This window comes from Callorhinus ursinus, unplaced genomic scaffold (genome assembly GCF_003265705.2).
Source record: "Callorhinus ursinus isolate GAN/ISIS: 27379988/994484 unplaced genomic scaffold, GSC_fseal_2.0 scaffold18, whole genome shotgun sequence".
Lineage (NCBI taxonomy): Eukaryota > Metazoa > Chordata > Mammalia > Carnivora > Otariidae > Callorhinus > Callorhinus ursinus.
The window spans coordinates 25,902,617-25,924,916 of record NW_027397080.1 but is presented as its reverse complement, the minus strand read 5'-3'; the positions used below and the strand labels follow the sequence as shown (position 1 = coordinate 25,924,916).

Genomic DNA, 22,300 nt, shown 5'->3' with positions numbered 1-22,300 from the left:
CCTAATTTTCTGAGAGTGTTTATCAGAAGCTCTCAAATTTAAAAGTATCTTAGTGGACCTCCCCTTGAGGTTCTTATCCATGATGTGGTCTCCCTACAAGGAAGGACACAGAAGTCTCTGTTCAGTGCACAAAGTGGGGAAAAAGAAGAAGAATTGCAGATTCTTCTTTATCACAACAAGGGACAGGTTTTAGGTAGTTTTATTTCATGTCTGGCCAAAGTAGAAACAGAGATCTGTGTTTTGAACCCGAGTATGATATTAGAAAACTGTAGGCTTTGGAGAGAGACAGATCTGGGACTGAATCTCATTAGGCCACTGGTTGGCTGTGTGACTCCAAGCAAATTACTTGATTTCTCTGAGCTCATTTTCCCTGTCTATAAGCCACTGATCTCACAGGGTTGTGGTAAGGAATAAGTGAGAAATGCACATAAAATGGCACATGATTCTAAGTAAATGACACCATGATCATTAATATGGGCTCATAAAATGGAGATTGAGAAGAATCCTTCAAGGTGCACAGGATTAAGATGAGGAGCCACTGATATTAACAAGCTATATGGAAAAAGGAACTAATGAGGACAATTTTTATATAGACAGAAATTGAGTTGCATTCACTATATAAAAATAATTGACCACCTGCTGCTCCTCAGACTTAGTTTAAGAAGTCACCCCCGCCAGCCACAGTCACATTGATTTATGAAGCAATCGGCTGTGTTTCCAGAAGCACAAGCTCATCTTGGCTCCCTAGAGAACAGATGACACATGAATTGCCAAATGTTTTGTGAACAGACTTTTGATGGGCGCTTCTATCTTCTCTTAAACAAATCCTCTTCCCCAAGCTTAAATGGATTTGGGAGAGGAGATTTGTTTAAAAGGGGTTGTGGGGACACGGGTCCATTTTGAAAAATTGAAACCTGCGGACGTGTCAACATTTTCTAGTTTTATAAAACAAGACAAGGTGAAAATTGCTTCTCTGCTGACTTCCTTGAGCCTTTCTGATGAGAAGAATCACCCTTGATTAGCTATGGGCCACCCTGAGGAATCATTCACCAGTCAATTTATAGTTTATGTTATTTGTACCACTAGAGGTCATTTCACTAAATAAAGTTCAGAAATACATATTAATAAAAGGTAATCTTCAAAATTACCCAGAGGTTACATCTAGCAAATAAAAAAGATTGTTTTATTTACCTGAGTAAATCCTAAAGAATAGACAGTCTTACTTCTAGAGATGTATACTCATTGGCAAGGCTGACATATTGTTCTGATTGTTGATGGCATCAAATTTTGACACCATTTACTTTTTCCGATAATGGAAGGTCATTACACACTTACTGTTTTTTAAAAAATGGGAGAAAGCACGGGATAAGGAAGAAAATAAAAGTCACTTGTAATCATTTGGCTCAGGGAAACATCAATATTGATCTTTGCAGGGTTTTGCCCAGCAGACTTCTTTCTCTATCCTGTAAGGAGTTTGGTTCTCTCACAGCAAAAGGAAGCCTGTTTTCACCAGGCTAGCTTTTACGGTTGTTATCACTCATTCCTTCCACAAATATTTACCTGGAGCCTCAGCACTGAGGCAAGCCTGGGGATAAAGCAATGGTAGAATAAGTCATGGTCCCTACAGTCAGGAAGCTGCTAGGAGAGAGACACATAAGTAATAGGATCCCACAAAGACATGTATGGTTCTATTCACATTGGGGCTCTACAGGAAAGGAATATGGAGGATAAGGAAGATTTAACTAGACAAGGGGAAAGGGGAATGGCATGTGCAAAGGCACTGGGGTGGAAGAGAATATTATGAGCCCAAGGGACTGAGAGAAAACCTGTGTGTCCAGAAGAGTGGGAACGGAAAGAGCTTAAGGGATGAGTAAGCCTCCTTCAGCCACCATATCTGAAGAGTATGGGAAGACACTGAGGAATTTTAAGCAAGGGGAGAGATGTGCATTTTGAAATGACCATCCTGGCTGCCACGTGCAGACTCGCAATCAGGAGCTCTGTTCAGGGGCGCCTGGGTGGCTCAGTTGGTTAAGCGTCTGCCTTCGGCTCAGGTCGTGGTCCCAGGGGCCTGGGATCGAGCCCCGCATCGGGCTCCCTGCTCAGTGGGGAGCCTGCTTCTCCCTCTGCTCCCCATTTGTGTTCTCTATCGCTATCTCTGTCTCTCTCTCAAATAAATAAATAAATATTTTTTTAAGAGCTCTGTTCAGAATCTCCCCTCTCCCATCTTCCAGAGCTTGAAAGCCTCGGCCTTGCTCATTTAAGACATAAACCTTGTGAATTTTAATTTGTGTGATCGGATGTGGCTTGTGAACTGTAATTTTTCGAGTTAGATGTGGCTGTTATTTAAATCCCACTGAGAAAGGGGTTCAGTTCTTCCAGAATGAAGAAATACTGCAAGCCAGTGATTAGAGAACTTTCCAACCGTGTCAGAGTGCTTGTGAGACTTGAACCCCTAGACATTCTGACCCAATGGGTTCAGGGTAGGGCCCAGGAATCTTCACATTATATATGCTCCCCGGGCTCAGGTGGGGACCGGGGTCCCATGGAGATGGTTCCAGGACCTTGCTTTGAGGACCTTCCTCTTTCTTCTTGACCACACATTTTTTGGGGGGAGATGATGATGTGGGAGCCCCTGTTGGGGGGGAGGGGCACATACTATTTCAATATACTCTGTTTTGAGGGAAAGAGAAGCAAGAGTTCCACAGTGGAGAGCTGAGCCACCCTCGCCCCTCCCTGAGAACTCAACTGGGCCACACGTGAGAGGTTTCCAAATCCCCTCGAAGACGGAGCTGCAGGACAGCCCAAGTCAGCACCGCACCATGGCAGGGAGGGGGGAGATGGAGGAGAAGAAAGGACAAAAATGACAGGGGGTGAAATGCTTACACCTGCACATCTGGCCTGGGCGCTCAGTACCTACCGGCTGGTTCCTTTCCGGCTGGAAGAGCCTGGCACGTGGCAGCCCCTTCTCAGGTGGGATCTGAGAGTCGTGGAGCAAGACTGGCCTCACAGACACACCAGCCCCCATACGGCCAGAGGACTTTTGTCCCTTTGCCTGGCACCGGCCCGTTCTGGGCTGCCTCTTAGAAAAGAGCCATCAGAGTCCACGTCTTCTTGTTTATCACTATTAAACAAGGCTGCTGCCATCGTCCACTATTTACATCACTTCGCAGACGTGTGGGCACACACATCTGTACCTCTGACGGGCATCTCTGGATTGCCCACCAGAGGTTATCAGCACTGGACAGCCCTGCCCCAGCGTGCCTTGTCCACCCCCTGGATCTTCGCTCAAACCCGGCACCCATGTCGTTTTCATTTGTGTTTCTCTTATGAGCGAACCCCTGCATTTTGAGAGATGAGGTAACAGGTGGACCTGGGCTAGATAAGGATTCTTACCCTGCTCAGTCTCTGTGGGGAAAGGCACAGAAGGACACGGGCGGTCGCCGCCCCTTCCATCTGCTCTTCTTGCTCCCTGCTCACCTGGGTTGTGCTCCCATGCTCACCCCTGGCTCCTCCCCGAGCTCCGCTGCTCCGGGATTCACCCACCTGCTCTCCTGAGTCCCAGGGGAACTTTCCTCTCCCCAGTTTGAGAACTGGCAGCTGGAACTTGGGGCTGATCTCACTGGTCACTTCCTACTGCAGCAATTTTTTCATTTTTTTTTTTAAGATTTTATTTATTTGTCAGAGACAGCACACGCAGGGGGAGCATCAGGCAGAGGGAGAAGCAGACTCTCCGCTGAGCGGGGAGCCTGATGGGGGACTCGATCCCAGGATCCTGGGATCATGATGTGGGCCCAAGGCAGATGCTTAGCCCACTGAGCCACCCAGGTGCCCCCCTACTGCAGCAGTTGATGAGTCGACTTTCCCTCCAGCAGGGGGAGGGCTTCCAAGGGGGAAAAAAGTTTATAGAAAGCGGCTGATCCCATGTTGCTCGTTTTTTTTTTTTTTTTTTTTTTTATTGTGGTAAAATAGAACACAAAATGTTCCATCTTAACCGCTCTTTGGTGTACAGGTTAGTGGTGTTCAGTACATTCACCTTGTGCAGCCATTGCCGCCTCCATCCCCAGAGCTTGTCACCCTACAAACCTGCACCCACTCGACAGCCATCCCCGGTTCCCCTCCCCGAGCCCCGGGCCCCTACCCTTCCACTTTCCGTCTCTATGAATTTGACTCCTCTAGGTACCTCCTGTAAGTGGAATCATGCAGTGTTTGTCCTCTTATGACCCTTACTTCACTTAGTGTCATGTCCTCAAGGTTTGCCCGTGTTGGATATTCTGTTGTATGCATTTGGCACGCGTTGCTTACCCGCTCACCTGTCAGTGGACCCTGGGTTCTTTCCACCTTGTGGCTCCTGGAAATAATGCCGTGAACGTGGGTATACAAACATCTCTGCCAGCCCTTGCTTTCCGTTCCTTTGGATGTATACCCAGAAGTGGGCTTGCTGGATCATATGATCATTTTATCCTTAATTTTTCGAGGAACCACCATACCATTCTTCTCATCCATGTCTCCATTTTACATTCCCACCAACAGGGTACAAGGACTCCACTGTCCCCACATCCTCACCAACACTGGTTTTATCCTGGTTTTTTTTATTGTAGCCATTCTAATGGATATGAGGTGGAAGATCATAATCTCTTCAATAGCACAAATAATACAAACAGCTAGAGCGTGCATTTCTAGACTACTTACCACACCTCACGTGGCTTCATATATATTCTGTGTACTGTACGTCTATTTACAAAATTACACCCTCAAAAAAAAAAAACAAAACAAAACCCTATGGGGTAGGAACTGCTATTATCATTATTATCCTCATTTACAGAAAGGTTAAGTAACTTTCCCCAAACCACACAGCTGGTCAGGGGAGGTGGGGCTGATTTAGATTCAGGGCCATCTGACTCAAAGCTTCTAGAGAAAGAAGTTTCATTCCCTGAGTGTGAATTTAGCTTTGGGAGCATCTAAAATCTAAATATCTGAAATTCCTTGTGAGTTCACTGGAATATTAAAATAGTTCACTGAGCTAGGGAAGTTCCAGGGCGTGAAATCCAAAGTGAGGATCGTAGGTCAAACATGCAATGAATTTTCTTGTGGTCCTCATGCCCACCACGAGCTGGCGTGGCGCCATCTAGTGGGGGACTTGTGGGGGGGGGAGGGAATGTTGACCCAGGGTTTTCCACCCAAGAGGACCATTGGGGCTGTAAGTTGAGGCACCACAAGAATCCTGTCTGGGGGTCAGGAAACGCCTCTGAGAAAACCAAACTTGAGCTGACTCTTTAAAAGAGAAGCCTTCAGATTTTCCAGGCAGAGCAAGCAGGAAAGGACACCCCAGGTGTTGAAACAGCATGTGCAAAGGTCCGGAGATGTTTGGTGAATAATTTGGTCCCGGGAGAAAAGGACAAAGTGGCATGTTGGTGGCAATATATAAAACAGAAGCCAGGCTAAGCGTTTGAAGAGGAACCTCTGCGCCCCCACTCCCCCGCCTCCCGCCCTGGAAAGGGCTTTTAAAGCTGGGGAGGAACTGATGGTCTTTGTTATTTGCGTGGGAGAAGAGCAGGCAGAAAGGCCCTAGAACAGAGCAGTCAAGGACATGACCTTGGCACCAGGCAGCTGGTTCAGAGCCCGGCTCCGCCCTGGTGGGCTGTAGGGTCTCAGGCAAGCTGTGTAGCTGCTCCCCACAGCGGTCTCTGTATATGCGCCACGGGGACAGTTGCAGCGACCACATTATAAGATAATTACTGTGAAGGGCTCAGATCAGTGCCTGGTGCTGTCAATTCTGCAGTAAGTGTTGGCTGTTGTATTTGTGTTCCACTTACAACGACACAAAGGGATTATGTCACCGTGCTCTAATTCAGAAGTCAGGGTGAACGCAGCTGGTTTCTCTGCCCCAGGTCACAGGAAGCCAAAATCAAGGTGCTGGCGGGCCTGGGCTCTGACACAGAGTCTCCAAGGAGAATCCGCTGCCAGGCTGGTTCAGGTGGTTGGTGGAACTTAGCTCCTGCAGTTACGGACTGAGGTCTCCTTTGCACGCTGGCTGTCCGTGGAGTGGCTCTCAGCCCAGAGAGGCCACCCACATTCCAGGCTGGTGGTCCCCTTCATCTTCAAAGCCAGCAGCATTGGGTCAAAGCCTTTTCGTGTTTCACATCTTTCTGACCCCCAATTCTGGCTCATCTGTCCCAACTCCAGCCAGAGAAAGTCTCTGCTTGAAGGACTCATGGCATTAGACTAGTCCCACCTGGAAGATCCAGGATACTATCCCTCTTTTAAGGTCATGGATTAGTAACTTCTACATCTGTATAGTCCCTTGTGCCATGTAATGGAGTATCATACCAGGATCCAGGTTTAGGGCATAGATCTCGTTTGGGGACCATTCTACCTACTGTAGTTAATCCTACCTCTTGCCTGCACCATTGCCATGGGGAGGGTGTGGCCTTGTGGGGCTTGTTCGAGAGCATTTTGGAGGAACCAGTAAGGACGATGTCAGGAGCTGTGGAGAGAGTTGGTGGGTGAGCTGGGAAGGGTCATATGGGACGGGAGGAGGCAGGATGCAACGTGAGTTGAGTGCATCAGCATCCAGGGGCAGGCAGGCACTGGGAGGCCCAGAGATGAGCTGGGGGTTGGAAATACACATTGGAGAATTTGGGGGTGGTGGAGTGGCCCCACCTGTGGACTGAGCGAGAAGGAAAGGGAGCTGGCCCTAGACTCCTTGGAGCCATGGAATCCGGGGGCAGGTGAAGGGAGAGGAGCCCAGCATGGAGACCTAGGAGTAATCAGAGAGGTAGCAGAGCCAGCAAGCTGTGGCCAGGCCAGGGAACATATCAGTAACATATACATAACACACTGAGGGTTTACCTGGTGCCAGGCACTGTTCTGGGCACTTCCGAGTATATTAATTCATTTAATCCTCACAATGAACAACCCCATGAGGCGGGCACTATCATTTCCCCCATTTTACAGATGAGGAAGTTGAGGTCACACGGGGTGGGTCGGGGGCTGGGAACCCTGCTCAGGCAGTCTGATTTTAGGAACCAGCCTCTTCTTGAGGCTTTGCCCTTCCTCGGGGCCCTCCCAGGGAGACCAAGGTAGGCAGGTGTCACTGACAGAGGGAAGGAGAGACGCTTCCCCTGCCCTTCTCCTCCCAGACTCCCTGGCTTACCAGAGCCCAGCTATTTCCTCATTTCCTTATTCTTTTGAAAACTCCAGCTTTCACTGTTTCTGCACTCCATCTTTCTTGAGGCAGTAAGGAGGATGGGGCAGGGGAATGGGTAGCCAAGAACCAAAAGGTAAAAAGAAATAGATCACATGCACATGCACACACCCCATTTAATTTTTAAAATGTTGTCCTCCTACCTTGAAACTTCCTCCGAAGAGCACCTCCTGTCAGTCCTGTGAAGCACAGCATATGAAACCCACTTCTGCAGGGGAAGCAACCACAGAGACTTGCCCCAGGCTGCACAGCTGGACGCGGCCGAAGTGGGATTGGACTCCAGGGCTTTCTAACCCTAGAGCCTGTCCCCTTGCTCACGGTAATGAGCATCTTGGCATTTTCTATACGTGCCACAGTTCTAAGTGCTTTTATACGTGTTATCTCATTTATACGTCACCAATAACTACTAAGCTGTTCTATTGTGGTCTGTATTCACCAACGAGGAAACCGAGGCACTAAGAGAATAAGTCACGTGCCCAAGGTCCCCCAACTAGGAAGTAGGAGAGCTGGACTTTGAGCCCAGGTCCCCCACCTAGAAAGCCAGTCCAAGAAGCACCACACCGTCCTGCCTCTTCAGCCCCTTAACCGGGAGGCCACATGCCTCCCCCTGACCACAGTGCTAGCTGCCGCAGCGGGGCCATGGGTGACAGTGACAGTGGGCTGAGAGCTCAGGTGGGGAGGAACGCTCTCGAGACAGTTTGACACCAATGGCAAGGAACGGGGGACAGGGAGGGGAGGCATTCTGAGGATGGTGAACATGGTCACGGGTTAGGGGGTCACGCTGAGACTGAAGATTCAAAGAGGAGACCCTCTGTGAGCTGGGACCAGATGAGGTGGGGTAACGACAAGACCACCCTGAGCCCCTCCATGGCTGGGAGAGAAGGGGACCTGAAAGCCATATCTGACAGCTTCTCCCTGCTGGAACTCCAGGTCCTGGCAGGGGGCAGAGGGCCATCCAGAATGGGTGTGGAGTGACAGAGGTGGGTTTCATAAAAGGACTCCTACAGAGGGTGGCCAGACTTAAACCACTCCGGATGGTGCAGCGCCCAGAGCCACTAAGAGTGAGGGGCTGTTCCCACCCCCTAGACCTGAAGGGTGAGTGGGTTACACCTCCTGGAACCCCCGACAGGAGCTGTGGCTTTTGGTGGAGGGTTGCACCCAGCCCGTGGTGACCCCACAGGGAGGGAGCCAGGAGAATAAATACCGTACCTTCTCTCCTCCCTGCTTGGATCTCTGATCCCCCATTGGCCAGCCCCAACCAGAAACCAGAAGCAAGGAGCCCATTAGCCCGTTGAAGCAGCCATTTGGGCTGGCCCCCAGTCAGGCTCCACGCTGAGCATGGAGTCAGCTTGAGATTCTCTCTCCCTCTGCCTCTCTCCCCCGCCATGCATACACATGTGTGCATGCGATCTCTCTCTCTCTCTCTCTCTCGCAAATAAATAATAAAATGCATGTCCCATATTCAGTTCCACCCCACTCCTCTCTCACTATTAAATCACTGTCTACTGTGAAAACCATAAGGGATAAGTCAAGGATACAGATTTTGGTTCTGACAGTGCCGTGGGCCAGCATCTTGATGTTGGCTGAGGCACTTCATCTTAGCCATTTTTCTTAAAGATTTTATTTATTTATTTGAGAGAATGGGAGAGAGAGCACAAGTAGGGGGAGGGAGAGGGACAAGCAGACTGCACTGAGCACAGAACCCAACACGGGCCTTGATCCCATGACCCTGAGACCAAGACCTGAGCCGAAACCAAGAGTTGGACACTCAACCAACTGAGCCACCCAGGTGCTCCCATCTTAGCCATTTTTAATACTGTGGTAAAATGCACATACGTAACGTTTACCACCTGAACCATTTTTAGGTGTGCAGATTAGCAGTGTTAAGAGTGTTCACGTTGTTGTATAACCAATCAGAACTTTTTCATCTTGCAAAACTGAGACTCTATACCCATTAAACCACCAAACAGTGCCCAACTTTCCCTCCCCCCAGTCCCAGTCCCATCCTACTTTCTGTTTCTCTGAGCTTGACAACTCTAGCTACTTCATATTAGTAGAATCAGACAGTATTTGCCTATGTATGACTGGCTTATTTCACTCAGCGTGATGTCTTCAAGGTTCGTCCCATGTTGTAACATGCATCAGAATTCTCTTCCTTCTTAAGGCTGAATAATATTCCATTGTAGGTACTTGGCACATTTTCCTTATGCACTCATCTGTCAGTGGACCCTGGGTTCTTTCCTCGTTCCAGCTATTGCAAATAAAGCTGTGAACGTGGGCGTACAAATATTTCTTCAAGCGCTTGCTTTCTGTTCCTTTGGTTGTATGCTGGATCATCTGATAATTTTATTCTTAATTTTTTGAGGAACTGTCTTTCACGTCGAGCTGCACGTTTTAACACTCCCACCAGTGAACTGTGGGACAGCTCAGCAGGGTGGAGCTTATACATTCAGCCTATCTGAACAGCAGGGCTTCTGTCCCAATAGTAGCTTTTAGCAATTTTCCAAGGAGTGGAGGGTCTGGTGTGATAAGGCAGTCCCAGGAAGCACTCTCTTGGCCTAACATATGACAGGGCTCACCCCATTTTATGGAGTCATTCAAAACTTCCTGCTTGCTTTGATTTCTTAATAATGGCCTGACAGCTACTGGGGAACTGAAAGTAAATGAGGCCTGAGAAAAGAAAAACAAAATGCAACCCATAGAGTTTCTCTCTTTGATGGGTTATCAAGAGTTCACGGAGCACAGAGATCAATGAGAATGGTTATGACCACGACGTGAGTGGCATTTCCCAAAGAACTGATGTGTTTTAATATTGAAAAATGTTTCTTTTTTAGACCAGATTGAGGTTTATAGGTTATTGAGCAAATAGTACATAGGGTTCCCATATACCCACCCCCCCAAACACACACAGAGCTTCCCCTATTGTTAATATCTTGCTTTAACATGGGACATTAGTTACCACTGAGGAACCCATATTGATATATTATTAACTAAAGTCCATAGTTTACATTAGGGCTCACTCCTCGCATTGCATATTCTGTGGGTTTTGGCAAATATATAATAAGTATACGCCACTGCCGTGTCATACAGAATAGTTTCCCTGCCCCCAAATCCCTGTGCTTCCCCTATTCATGCCATCCCACATCCACCACTTTGGATGGGATGAACCCATCCAACTGGAATTCCATTTGGAATTCCGTTCATTCCAGTTCCATCCAACTGGAAACCACTGATCTTTTTACCGTCTCTATAGTTTTACTTTTCTCAGAATTTCATATAGTTGAAATTGTACACTATGTAGCCTTTTCAGACTGGCTTCTTTCACTAAGCAATGTGCATTTACATGGTTCCGCCATGTCTTTTTGTGGCTTGATAGTTCATTTCTTTTCATCACTATTATTTTATTGTACGGATGTACCACAATTTGCCTATCCATTTACCTTTTAAAGGACACCTTGGTTGCTTCCAGTTTGGGACAGTTATGAATAAGAATACTATAAACATGTATCCAAAATAAATGAGTCTTAAAACTCAACAATTAAGAAACAGACAACCCAGTTTACAAATGGGCAAAAGATATGAATATACACCTCACCAAGGAAGATATACAGATGGCAAATAAGCCCATGAAAAGATGCTAAACATCATGTAGTTTTCTTCATATAGATCTTTACATATTTTGTTAGATTTGTACCTAAGTCTGTCTGTCTGGTCTTTCTTTCTCCCCCCCTCCTTTTTTTTTTTTTTTTTTTTTGGTGCTAACATAAGTGGTGTTGTATTTTTAATTTCCAATTCCAGCTGTTCATTGCTGGTATTCAGGAAAGCAATCAACTTTTGTATATTAATTTTGTATCTTGCAACCTTCCTATAATTGCTTATTAATTCTAAGAGTGTTTTTGTTGATTCTTTGGGATTTTCTGCGTAGGCAATCATGTTATCTGCAACCAGAGACAGTTTTATTTCTTCCTTCCCAATCTATGTACCTTTTATTTCCTTTTCTTGTCTTATTGCATGTCCTGGCTAGGACACTGTACTGTGTTAAAAAGGAGTGTGAAAGGGGACATCCTTGTCTTGTTCCTGATCTTATGGAAAAGTTTCTAGTTTCTCATCATTAAGTGTGATTAGCTTTAGGGATTTTGAAGATGTTCTTTATCAGGTTGAGGAAGTTCCCCTCTATTCCTAATTTGCCAAAAGTTTTGTGTTTTTGCTTTTTAATGATGAATAGGTGTTGAATTTTGTCAAATGCTCTTTCTTCATCCAGTGATATGATCCTGTGACTTTTCTTCTCTAGCCTGTTGACGTGATAGATTACATTAATTGATTTTCAAGTGTCGACCCAGTCTTGCATACCTGCATACTTGCTTGTGGTGTACAATTCTTTGTGTACATTGTTGGATTCGATTTGCTAATACTTTGTTGAGGATTTTGCTTCTATGTTCATGAGAAATATTGGTCTGAAGTTTTCTCTTCTTGTAATATCTTTGTCTGATTTTGGTATTAGAATAATGTTTTGTCCACATAGAATGAGTTAGGGAGTGTTCCTTCTGTTTCTATTTTCTGGAAGAGGTTGTAGAAAACTGGTATCATTTTTTCCTTAAGTGTTTGTTGGAATTCACCAATGAACCCATCTGGGCCTGGTGCTTTCTGTTTTGGAAGGCTATTAATTATTGATTCAAATTCTTTAATATATATGGGCCTATTCAGATCATTTAGTTCTCCTTGTATGAGTTTTGATACATTGTATCTTTCAAGGAGGTGGTCAATTTCATCTAAGTTATCAAATTTGTGGGCATAGAATTATTTATAAGGTTACTTTATTATCCTTTTAATGTTTATGGGATCAGTAGTGATGGTCTCTCTTTCATTTCTGATTTTAGTAATTTGTACCCTCTCTCTTTTTTTCTTGGTTAGCTTCCTAGAGGCTTGCCAATTTGATCAATCTTTTCAAAGAATCGACTTTTGGGCGCCTGGGTGGCTCAGTTGGTTAAGCGACTGCCTTCGGCTCAGGTCACGATCCTGGAGTCCCGGGATCGAGTCCCGCATCGGGCTCCCTGCTCAGCAGGGACTCTGCTTCTCCCTCTGACTCTCTTCCCTCTCGTGCTCTCTATCTCTCATTCTCTCCCTCTCAAATAAATAAATAAAATCTTCAGAGAATCAACTTTTTGTTTCATTGATTTTTCTCTATTATTTTCCTGGTTTTTTTTATTTCATTCATTTCTGTCCTAATTTTTTCTTCTGCTTGTCTTAGGCTTATATTGCTCTTCATTCTCTAATTTCCTAAGGTGGAAGCTTAGATTATTGATTCTAAACTCTTTCTTCTCTAACATTTGTATTCTATGCTATAAATTTCCTTCTCAGCACTGCTTTCCTGCATCCCACAAATTCTGATAAGTTGTATTTTCATTTGCATGTACTTCCATTTCATTTAGATAATTTTTTCTTTGTCTTACAACTTCTTCCTTGACCAACATGCTGTTTAGAAGCATGTTGTTTAATCTCCAAATACTTTGGAATTTTCAACTCTCTTTGGCTATTGATTCCTAGTTTGATTCTATCATAGGCTGAGGGCATGCTTCGTATGATTTCTGTTCTTTTAAATTTGTTGAGTTATGTTTTGTGGCTCAGAGTGTGATCTATCTTGGCGAATGTTCTATGTGAGCTTGAGAACAATGTGCATTTTGTTGTTACTTGGTGAAGCAATCTATACATGTCATTTAGATGCAGTTGACTGATGGTGGTGTTCAGTTCAGCTTTATCCTTACTAATTTTCTGCCTGCTGAATCTGTCCATTACTGATACAGGGATGTTGAAGTCTCCAACTATCATAATGGATTTGTTTATTTCTCCTCAAACTTCTATCACTTTCTGCCTCACCTATTCTGATGCTCTATCTTTAGGCACATACAATTAGGATTGTTATGTCTTCTTGGAGAATTGACCCCTTTATCATCATATGTAATGCCTCTCTTTACCCCGGTAACACTTCTTCCTCTGAAGTCAGTTCCATCTGACATTAATATAGTTCCTCCTGCTTTCTTTTTGTGTTTCAATATTCTGAGTACCCAAGTGTATGATAAAAATTTGCAAAGTGGGTAGGTAAGAACACAGACATTTGAACCAGCCAAATCTGAAAACAATCCAGGCTAGCCAAGCTGGGTGACCTTGGGCAAATTTAATCATTCTGTGCCTCAGTTTCCTTATCTACAAAATAGAGAAACATCCCTTTGGATTATTGTGTAGATGAAATGGGATAATGCAGTGGAGCACTTAGCAAATTTCCTGGCATGTAATGTTGAATTAATATATTCTATTAATACAAGTTAGTATATTACTGTATAACAATATAAGCTATATAATATAAGCTATTATTATATTATCAATATAGGCTATTGGTATCATTGTATTATGGGACTTTACACTTTGTACTGTATTATGGGACTTTATACTTTTCTAAGTGCAAGTACTCTTTGTAAGAACGTCAGATGAGGCACTCCAAGAAGATAAATCTAGAAACTAATTGCAAAGTCTCAGGCCAGGGTAGAGGTCTAATAGGCACAATGTCCTGAAAAGAGAAAGACTTCATGTGTGCCCTACAGCCACAGTCCAGAGCCCCATGACCCAGGGAATGTAGTCTTTCCTCCTGGGTGCTAAACTTTGCTCACTCTTCTAACCAAAGAGAAATTACGGAGGAGACTTCTGCCCCACATTGCCAACTCACAGACACACTCTCTGGGCTGGGGTCACTTTCTTTCTGGAAATGTAGTCACACCTGGCCCCCTATTGAAAAGCAGATCATCACCGATGAGATAAATTCTGAGCAGCTTTTAAAAAGCAACAGAAATAACTAATCACATGGGAAAACCTTCATTGTACACCAAGGTTTTGTAAAACTAGTTATAAAACTGTATGTTATGTGGTGTGATCTCAATTTTGTTTGAACTTTTTAAAAAGATTGTAAGCATAAACAGAAGACTGGAAGGAAGTGAGCCACAGTATTAAAACAGTGCCTGCCTCTGGGGGATGGGAGCCTAAGTGATTATAATGTCTTCTTTGTGCTTTTCTCCAATTCTCATTTTCTGTAACATTTTAAAAATGTTATTTTCAAAATGAATAAAAAAATTAATGAACAACAATCATTAGAAACTCTCTCCTCCCTTAGCTCTAGGTACCTTATTCCACAAACTTGGTATTTTCCTTGCAGGAAAGTGGACAGTTGTCACTTGCCAACTGATCTTTCTAGTTTGTGTTTGGGGTGATTTTTGCTTTCTGTCCTGCCATTCTGGACAACCAAAAGCGTACCTATGTGGGGTCAGGGAGAGAGAGAGGGGCCAACTCCCTGGCCAGAATATGTGCTCATTCAGGGGAGCTCATTCGGGGAACTCCCCCGAGTTCCCTTTGCCTCTGTGCCACCTGATTCCCCACCTCACAACTTGGGCGCCTGCTCTGGGTCTGGAGTCAGAGAGCGCATACCCCAGCTCCACCACACACTAAGCATGTGGCCTTGGCCAGGTCACTTAACTTCTGTGACCCTGAGCATCATCATTTTTTTTTTTTTTTGAGGGAGAGAGTGTTGTGGGGGTGGGGCAGATGGAGAGGCAGAGTATCTTAAGCAGGCTCCATGCCCAGCCCAGAGCCCAAGCGTCATCATTTTTAAATGAGGGTTGTGGTGACCAGCTGGCCAGGCGAGGGACTTAGCACCTTCCGGTACCCAGTGCTCACTAGTAGATGTTGGGGCCCCAGTTACAGCTGTCTTCCTTCTGTATTTCAGTCTGCTGACATTGACAACCATCATGCACTTATTGAATATAATGAGAGCGAGGACAGCTTTGTTCTCCAGGACTTCAATTCCCGAAACGGTACCTTCGTCAACGAGTGCCACATTCAGAATGTGGCCGTGAAGCTGCTACCCGGAGACATCCTGAGATTTGGGTCTGGAGGGCTGACCTACGAACTGGTCATTGAAAATCCACCCTCGGTGAGTCCAGGCCCTTGCAGGGTAGGGGGCCAGAGGCGCCATGTCCTGTCGTCTTCCGTGCATCCAAAGGGTGGTGCTTGTCCAGAGCGTGCCACCCGGATTTCATGCTGTGCACACAAGTGACAATGACCCACCAGACCTTGCAAGGTTCACACCAATCCAGCCGGATCCTGGTGGGGGTGTGCGTCCTAGCGCCCTCTTCTGGGCATTTCCTGGAATGACGTGTAAGAGTTGCACAGGGGCGAACCCCGAACCATAGCGTTTTCCTGGAAATGCAAAGCTTGGTTAGGGCAAGAGGAAAGCAGGCGTGTGTTTTTGAAAACTCAGAAATGGATGCTTCTTTTTAGGCAGATCAGCACTCTGCAGCTTCTTCGCTTTGTGACCTCAGCCAGGGTTCTTTATATGCCCGGGTCTCAGGCTTCCGATGCTGCACGGCATTGAGAAGATATCTCTCTGTAAAGTGTGAAAGTCAGTGTCCGCCTCCGGCGGAGACTCAGCACATGGCACCTGTTATCATACCCCCGATCAGAAACATCCTTGGGATCCTGACCTAAAATATGGCCCCAGTTTAAGCAAAATGCAATACAAAACTTCCCCATTAAAGCTCAGTCCCAGGGAACACACCGTTCTCAGGGGAAGCAGTCTGGGGCCGGGGGGCGGGGGGGGGGGGGGAGCGGGGCTGGTTAGCGGCTCAGGCTTCGGTCAGAATCCCAGCTCTGCCACTCGCATACTCTCATGCGCTCCTGAGCAAGCCTCTGGACCCCCCAGAACCTCCCGTTTCTTCCTCTATAAAATGGGGCCTTGCAGGCTCACCTTGAGGGTGGAAAGAGATGATTATAATTGTAAAACTAGCATGGTGCCCGTTCACGGTGAGCACACAATTAATATCTGTCACGTGTGTCCAAGAGAGATGGCATCTTTATCTTACTCCCCGCCCCCCAAGAACGCTACATGGACTGAGGCCTCCAAAGCTTAAAATCCTTTCTGGGACAAGGCTGGGTATAAATAAATCAAATTTAGAGGATCTAGACAGACTCCTGGGGTTTTGAGCGCACAGGCGGCCCTAACTGTGCACCCCAGGAAGATGGACGGCATCCCTCAGGCTGCATGGGCCATGATGCCACATCCATCACATTTGGCTTTGAAGATGTGGGGCAGGCAGATTTTTCAGCTGCTGCTCAGCTGCCTTATCCTCCTTAGACCATTAAAGTATATTTGCTCATGGAACACACCAGGGTCCTGGGGCAGCACTGAGGGGGGCTCCTGACCCAGAAGATGTTGACCTGATCAAGAGTTCTCAACATGGATAATAAGGAGCCCTCCCCCCCACACACACCCACATCAGAACCCTGTGGGGAGCAGACCAACAATGCAGATCCCTGGGCCTCATCCAGGCCCAAGGCTCGTACTAAAGGTTGCCAGAAAAAACACAGGACACCCAGTTAAATCTGAATTTCAGAGAAACAACAAATAATCTTTTAGTATAAGTATGTCCCAAATATTGCAAGGGATCGCTTATGCTAAAAAAATTATTTAGTATTTGTCTGAAATTCAGAGTTAATTGGATACTCTATATTTCATTTATATATTTTTTTAATCTGCGTATTTATTTATGTTAAATCTGGTGACCCTACACAGCCTCCCTGGGAGTGGGGCCTGCATTGGGGTATATGCATTCTCACAGGCTCCTGGGTGATTCCGATGTACCCCCAACAGAAGGGAAGCCTAAATATGGAATCCCTTGTATAGAGCATTTACAGATTTTTTTTTTTCTGAACCAGAGAAAATGGAGTTTCAAACCCCAAGCCTGTAAATCCAAGTTTGTGAAGTTTGAGTCAATGTTTCTCAAATATGTTTGATTATAAGAATGTTTCTGGAATGTTCAACAAAATTACAGGTTCCCAGGCTCCACTGCCTGGGAAATTCTCATTTTGTGGCTTGCCAGCAGGGGAAAGGGCAACAAACAGTGTTTGCATTTTTTTCATATGAAGATATTTATGGAAATATTATTTATAGGGACACAAAAATTGAAACTTAAATATCCATCAAAAGGGGGCATTGTATGAAAAAACTACAAGGAGTTCGTTCGTATATGGGAAACTGTGCTGCTTTTTTAAGAAATAGCTTTATGGAGGGGCGCCTGGAGGGCTTAGCCAGTTAAGCGTCTGACTCTTGATCTCAGGGTCGTGAGTTCAAGCCTCACATTGGGCTCCAAGCTGGGCATAGAGCCCACTTTAAAAAAAAAAAAAAAAAGGTAAGAAACCAGCTTAATGGAGATATGATTGACGTACAATCAGCTACACATGTTTAAAGGATAAAATCTGATGGGCTTTGATTATGTAAAGTAAAATTTACATAACATAAACTTCATTCATTGTAAGCCTGCGATTCAGCCCATTTTTGTATGTTTTTTTTAAAGATTTTATTTATTTATTTGAGAGAGAGAGAGAGCACAAGCAGGGGAAGAGGGAGAGCTGAACAAGAAGCCCGATGTGGGGCTCGATCCCAGGACCCCGAGATCATGACCTGAGCAGAAGGCAGACGCCTAACCAACTGAGCTACGCAGGCGCCCCCCATTTTTGTATGTTTACGGATTTAGACATCACCACAACCTTTCAGAATATTTCCATCCATTTCTGTTACTCCCCAAAAAACCTTGGAGGGGGGCGCCTGGGTGGCTCAGTCAGTTTAACGTCGCCTTTGGCTCAGGTCATGATCCCAGGGTCCTGGGATCGAGCCCCGCATCGGGCTCCCTGCTCAGCGGGAAGCCTGCTTCTCCCTCTCCCACTCCCCCTGCTTGTGTTCTCTCTCTCGCTGTGTGTCTCTCTCTCTGTCAAATAAATAAATAAAATCTTAAAAAAAAAAAACAACCTAGGAGGTACTTAGGTTTTTTTGTTTGTTTTTAATTTTCAATTTTAAGATTGTGGCCAAATACTGAAAACATTCACCATCGTAACTGTTTTTAAGTATAGAGTTCCATGCCATTCCATTCGCATGGTTCTACGGCAGTCTCCAGAACTCTGTTCATCTTCCCAAACTGAAACTCGGTGCCCATTAAATAAAAACTCCCTCCTCCTTCTGCCCCCAGCCACCATTCTTTCTGTCTCTCTGAATTTGACCGCTCCGGGCACCTCGCGTAAGTGGACTCTAACAGTGTTTGTCCCTTTGTGACTGTCTCGCTCCACTTACGTAGTATCATGTCCTCGAGGTGCGTCCATGTTGTAGCAGGTGTCAGAATCCCCTTCCTTTTTGAGTAAGGGGATGCTTTTGAGCTGAGTAATATTCCGTCGTGGGTCTACACCACATTTCGTTGAGCCGTTGATCCATCGATGGCTGTGCCCACCTTCTGGCTGTCGTGAATAGGGATGTCATGCACACAGGTGTCTAAGTATGGAAGGGGTACTTCATTTTACGAGGTGTTTCTGATATGAGATAAGTATAAGAAACAATGATGACGACCTCAAATCTTGACTACAGAAGGAGAGGACCCTTGGTAAAAAGAGAAACCAGTGGAGTAGCAGGAGTTCCGGATATGAACGACACTGTGCTAAGCAATTTGCCTGCTCTCCCTTATTTAACACTCACAACAACCTACGAGGTGGGTTCTCTCATGATCCCCATCTTACAGACAAAGAATCCAAAACTCAGAGAAGTTAAGTGATTTCCCCAGCATCACATAGCTGGTCAATGCAGAATTCATCTCTGTCCCCACTTGTGGGGAACAGAGGGAAGAAAACCATTTAATCTAATGCTAGCCAGGGTAGTATCCCCGACTGGTTTTCAAAGAGAGCAAAGCACACTTTTGTGGGCACTTGAATATACACACATCTTTTTCATTCTTATTTCTATAAGCATTTGCGTCCCGCTTCATTCCGTCAAGTGACGGCAATCAGCTGCACAAATGTTCTGCAGGCCTGTGCCCAGGGTGCTTGTAGCAGCCTGGGCTTTTCCCAGGGAGCCACCTTTCACCGCGGGCTCTCCCTTCCTCCATCCTCCGCAAAGTGCTCTCTGCTCAGGGCATTCCTAGATTGAGAGACTTTCATGCAAGCATCCTCTGAGCTCTTAGTAATGGAGGGGTCCTCTGCAGGGCCTGAGTGAGGGTAGCCTTATGGACTGGAAGGAGGGAAGGTAGGACGGACGGAAGGCAGGCAGGGTGGTAGGAAGGAAGGAAAGAAGGAATCAAAAGGGATGGGCATGATCAGAGCTATTCTCTTCCTGACAAAGAGTTCCCAAATGAAAACATTTATTTCAGGCTTTGTGGTGACCATGCCAATCAGAAGGGATGTGACCCCCTTTTCTTGGGGATGGGGGGTGGAGGGTGGTGGGAGGTCGGGGAGCCACATGTATTAGCAGATGTCACGGTGGGGGGAGTGTGTGTCCTGGTCAGGCTGCCTCGAGCAGTCCCAGTCCTGCACTTATGCTGTGGGCTCGTGCACAAGTCACCCCACTCTCACAGCTTGGTTCCCACTGCTGTAAACTCGGGGCACTACCGGTCCCTACCGCATGAAGTTACTGTGGCACCAAGTGCGTAATGTATGTAAATCGCTTGGCCTGGCGTCCAGCCCCTCTGACAAGGTCATGGTAACTCTCAGCTTTAGAATCAAGCAAATAAGCATGTTAGCAGCGAGGATGCCTCCTCTGGGAGTTAGACAGGACAGGAAGGACCCCCAAAACCTCCCCACCCAGCAGATGGATACATGTCCATATAAATTACCTGTGGGATAACATCCAAGATGAAAAAATACCCCCAAAACCCCTCTTGGTTGACAAAATACATTGGCACCTGCCCCCAGGGATATGTCCGGGAACATGCTTTGTAAATCATAGCTCTTTTGCCAAAGTCTAATGTAGGGCCGCCATGTTGCACAACTCCAGAGTCACCATTCCCATCAGAGTCCATGTGGAGGGCGCCACCCTCCCACTCCAGCTAGGCAGGACATGAGCTGCAGGGACATTTGCAATGCCCCCCCAAAAGCAGTTAAGTAATAACAGAGGCTCTGCTTCGGCACGAGGCATGGGCAATTGAAGTCACACAGCCGGACGTGCTTGCTATACTGTGGGTTTTGTCTGTGGTTGCCTTTTGGAGTGCTTTCTGATCTCTGGGAAGGGAGGTGTGGAAACAAGCTGTCCTATTCATGGTAGTGGTATTCTGATCAAGCAGAGGGGCAAGGAAACCCACCTTGCCCAAATCTATAAATCGTGTCTTTCTCTGTTCTGAAATATGGCAAGTCTAAGGGAAATGTGCAGAAGGAAGAAAGGAAGCCAGACGCCCCAAGTGATATGTACAGTTGTTTCATGAATGGATTGACAGCCCTTGGCAGCGGTTTTCCTCGCCCCGTGCATGGCCCCATCAGCAACCACCCCAGATCGGGCTCTGGGCTACCCTTGCCCACAGGGGCCAGTGGGGGGCCCCACAATGGTAAACATGACTACCCTTCCCTTTAGCTGCTCGGCCCTGTTCCCAGTCCAGCCACACTGTCCCATGTGACCTGGATACCTCCTTCATCCTTCCTGCAACGTCATGACATCCTACCTGACACAAAGAGCACCTCTATCAGCCCTGCACCCCTTGCTGCTTGCCGCTGTGATGGGGAAGTTCTGCAGATACAGTGAAGAAAGCAAGCACTTTGGAGTTCGATAGACCCAAGTTCAAATTCCAGCTACAACTTATGTCATCTCTCTAAAGCTTTTGTTTCCAGTTTCTTCCAAGGAGATACTCATTAATCACAGGTTCCCCTTCTCCCTTCAGAATTTCTGTAGAGGTCACTGGGACCACCCTATCATTGTGTAAATGGTGCTCAAAGATTTCCTGCGACTTCCTCAAGGTTATGTATTGGTTACAGCCAGCACTGGGATTGAAAGGCTGCTCTCCTGAGTCCCTACGGGTCTAGAGGCCTTTCCTAACAGCGGGGCACCTGGAGCCCCATGGTGCTGCAAAAGCTCAGGCAGGTCCTTCACTGCAGGGCGGTCAAGGTATGTCCTGGGGGCCCCAGGCCAGCCTGTAATTGCACCTGCTGATGGGGAGGATATATCATGGCAGTAAAAACGAAATTCATCAATAGCAGAAGAAAATGCAATTGCACTTATTGGCTCCCTTATTTGCCTCCACTAACTTTTTACCTGGATATTGCTGCAGCTCCTGGGCAAATCCAGCCACGCCCTTTCTTTTTCCTCTTTGCTGCGGATGATAATGTCTGATGACTATATTCAGTGTGCACGTACTATGTACCAGGAAGTACTCTAAGCGTGGTATATGCACTATCTCATTCACTTCTCACCAACTAAGAAGTAGCTGTGACCATCCTGATTTTTCAGATGAGGCACAAAGGGAACACATTCGTCAGGGTCACACATATGGTCAGGGACAAAGAGGGAGCAGCACCTGATTCTGTGTAATGCTGAATCCCACGCTCCTAACCAGAGATTGGCAAACTACAGCCCACAGGCCAAATCCAGGCCATCACTTGTTTCTGTAAATAAAGTTTTATGGGAAACCAGCCATCCTGTTCACGTCGGTGTGGCTAAGTCTGCTGTCCTGCTATGGCGGCAGAATTAGCTGGGCAGAGCATACGGCACACAAAGCTGGAAACATCTACTGTCTGGCTCTACGGGAAACATTGACCAGCCTCTGTTTATAACCCCATGCTCCACCGACTCTCCTCTTTTACTTAATTTTCCGAAAGAAGAGCTGAAAATGGTGGTGAGGACGGGGAGAAGGAGCTAGCCCAGCTCGAGCCCTCCCGAGTTCCAGAAACTGTGCTGCTTAATTGCTTTTACTTGGTTAACTGAGGAATAAGAAAAAAAATAGGCAAGCTGAAAAAATAGATTTGAACAGTCTTTTCACCACATCTTTTTTGAAAAATCTGGAAATATGTGGTTCTAAATATACAGATACATGATATGTATGCATTTGCACATGTCATAATATAATCACATTGAGACATATCTGATAGATATCCTAGACGTTAATATATAATATACACAACAGATGCATATTATACATTTTACTGTTTCTTCAATTGGAAAGTTTTCTTTTAAAACTTGGAATGTTGTTCCTGGTATAACTTTCGAAAAGATATTTGGGATTTGTAGTCTGAAGTCCGCTGTAGCTAGAGAACTGT

The 22,300-nt window shown here is 46.0% G+C and overlaps 1 protein-coding gene across 2 annotated transcripts in view; it reads left to right on the top strand.

Moving 5' to 3' along the window:
• FHAD1 (forkhead associated phosphopeptide binding domain 1) overlaps positions 1-22,300 on the top strand; it is a 144,203-nt gene that overhangs the window by 23,590 nt on the left and 98,313 nt on the right. For both annotated transcript variants that reach the window (XM_073903320.1, XM_073903319.1), the window contains exon 4: positions 14,973-15,179. In XM_073903320.1, coding sequence (XP_073759421.1) covers positions 14,973-15,179 — 207 coding nt within the window. The remainder of the gene's footprint in view (positions 1-14,972; positions 15,180-22,300) is intronic.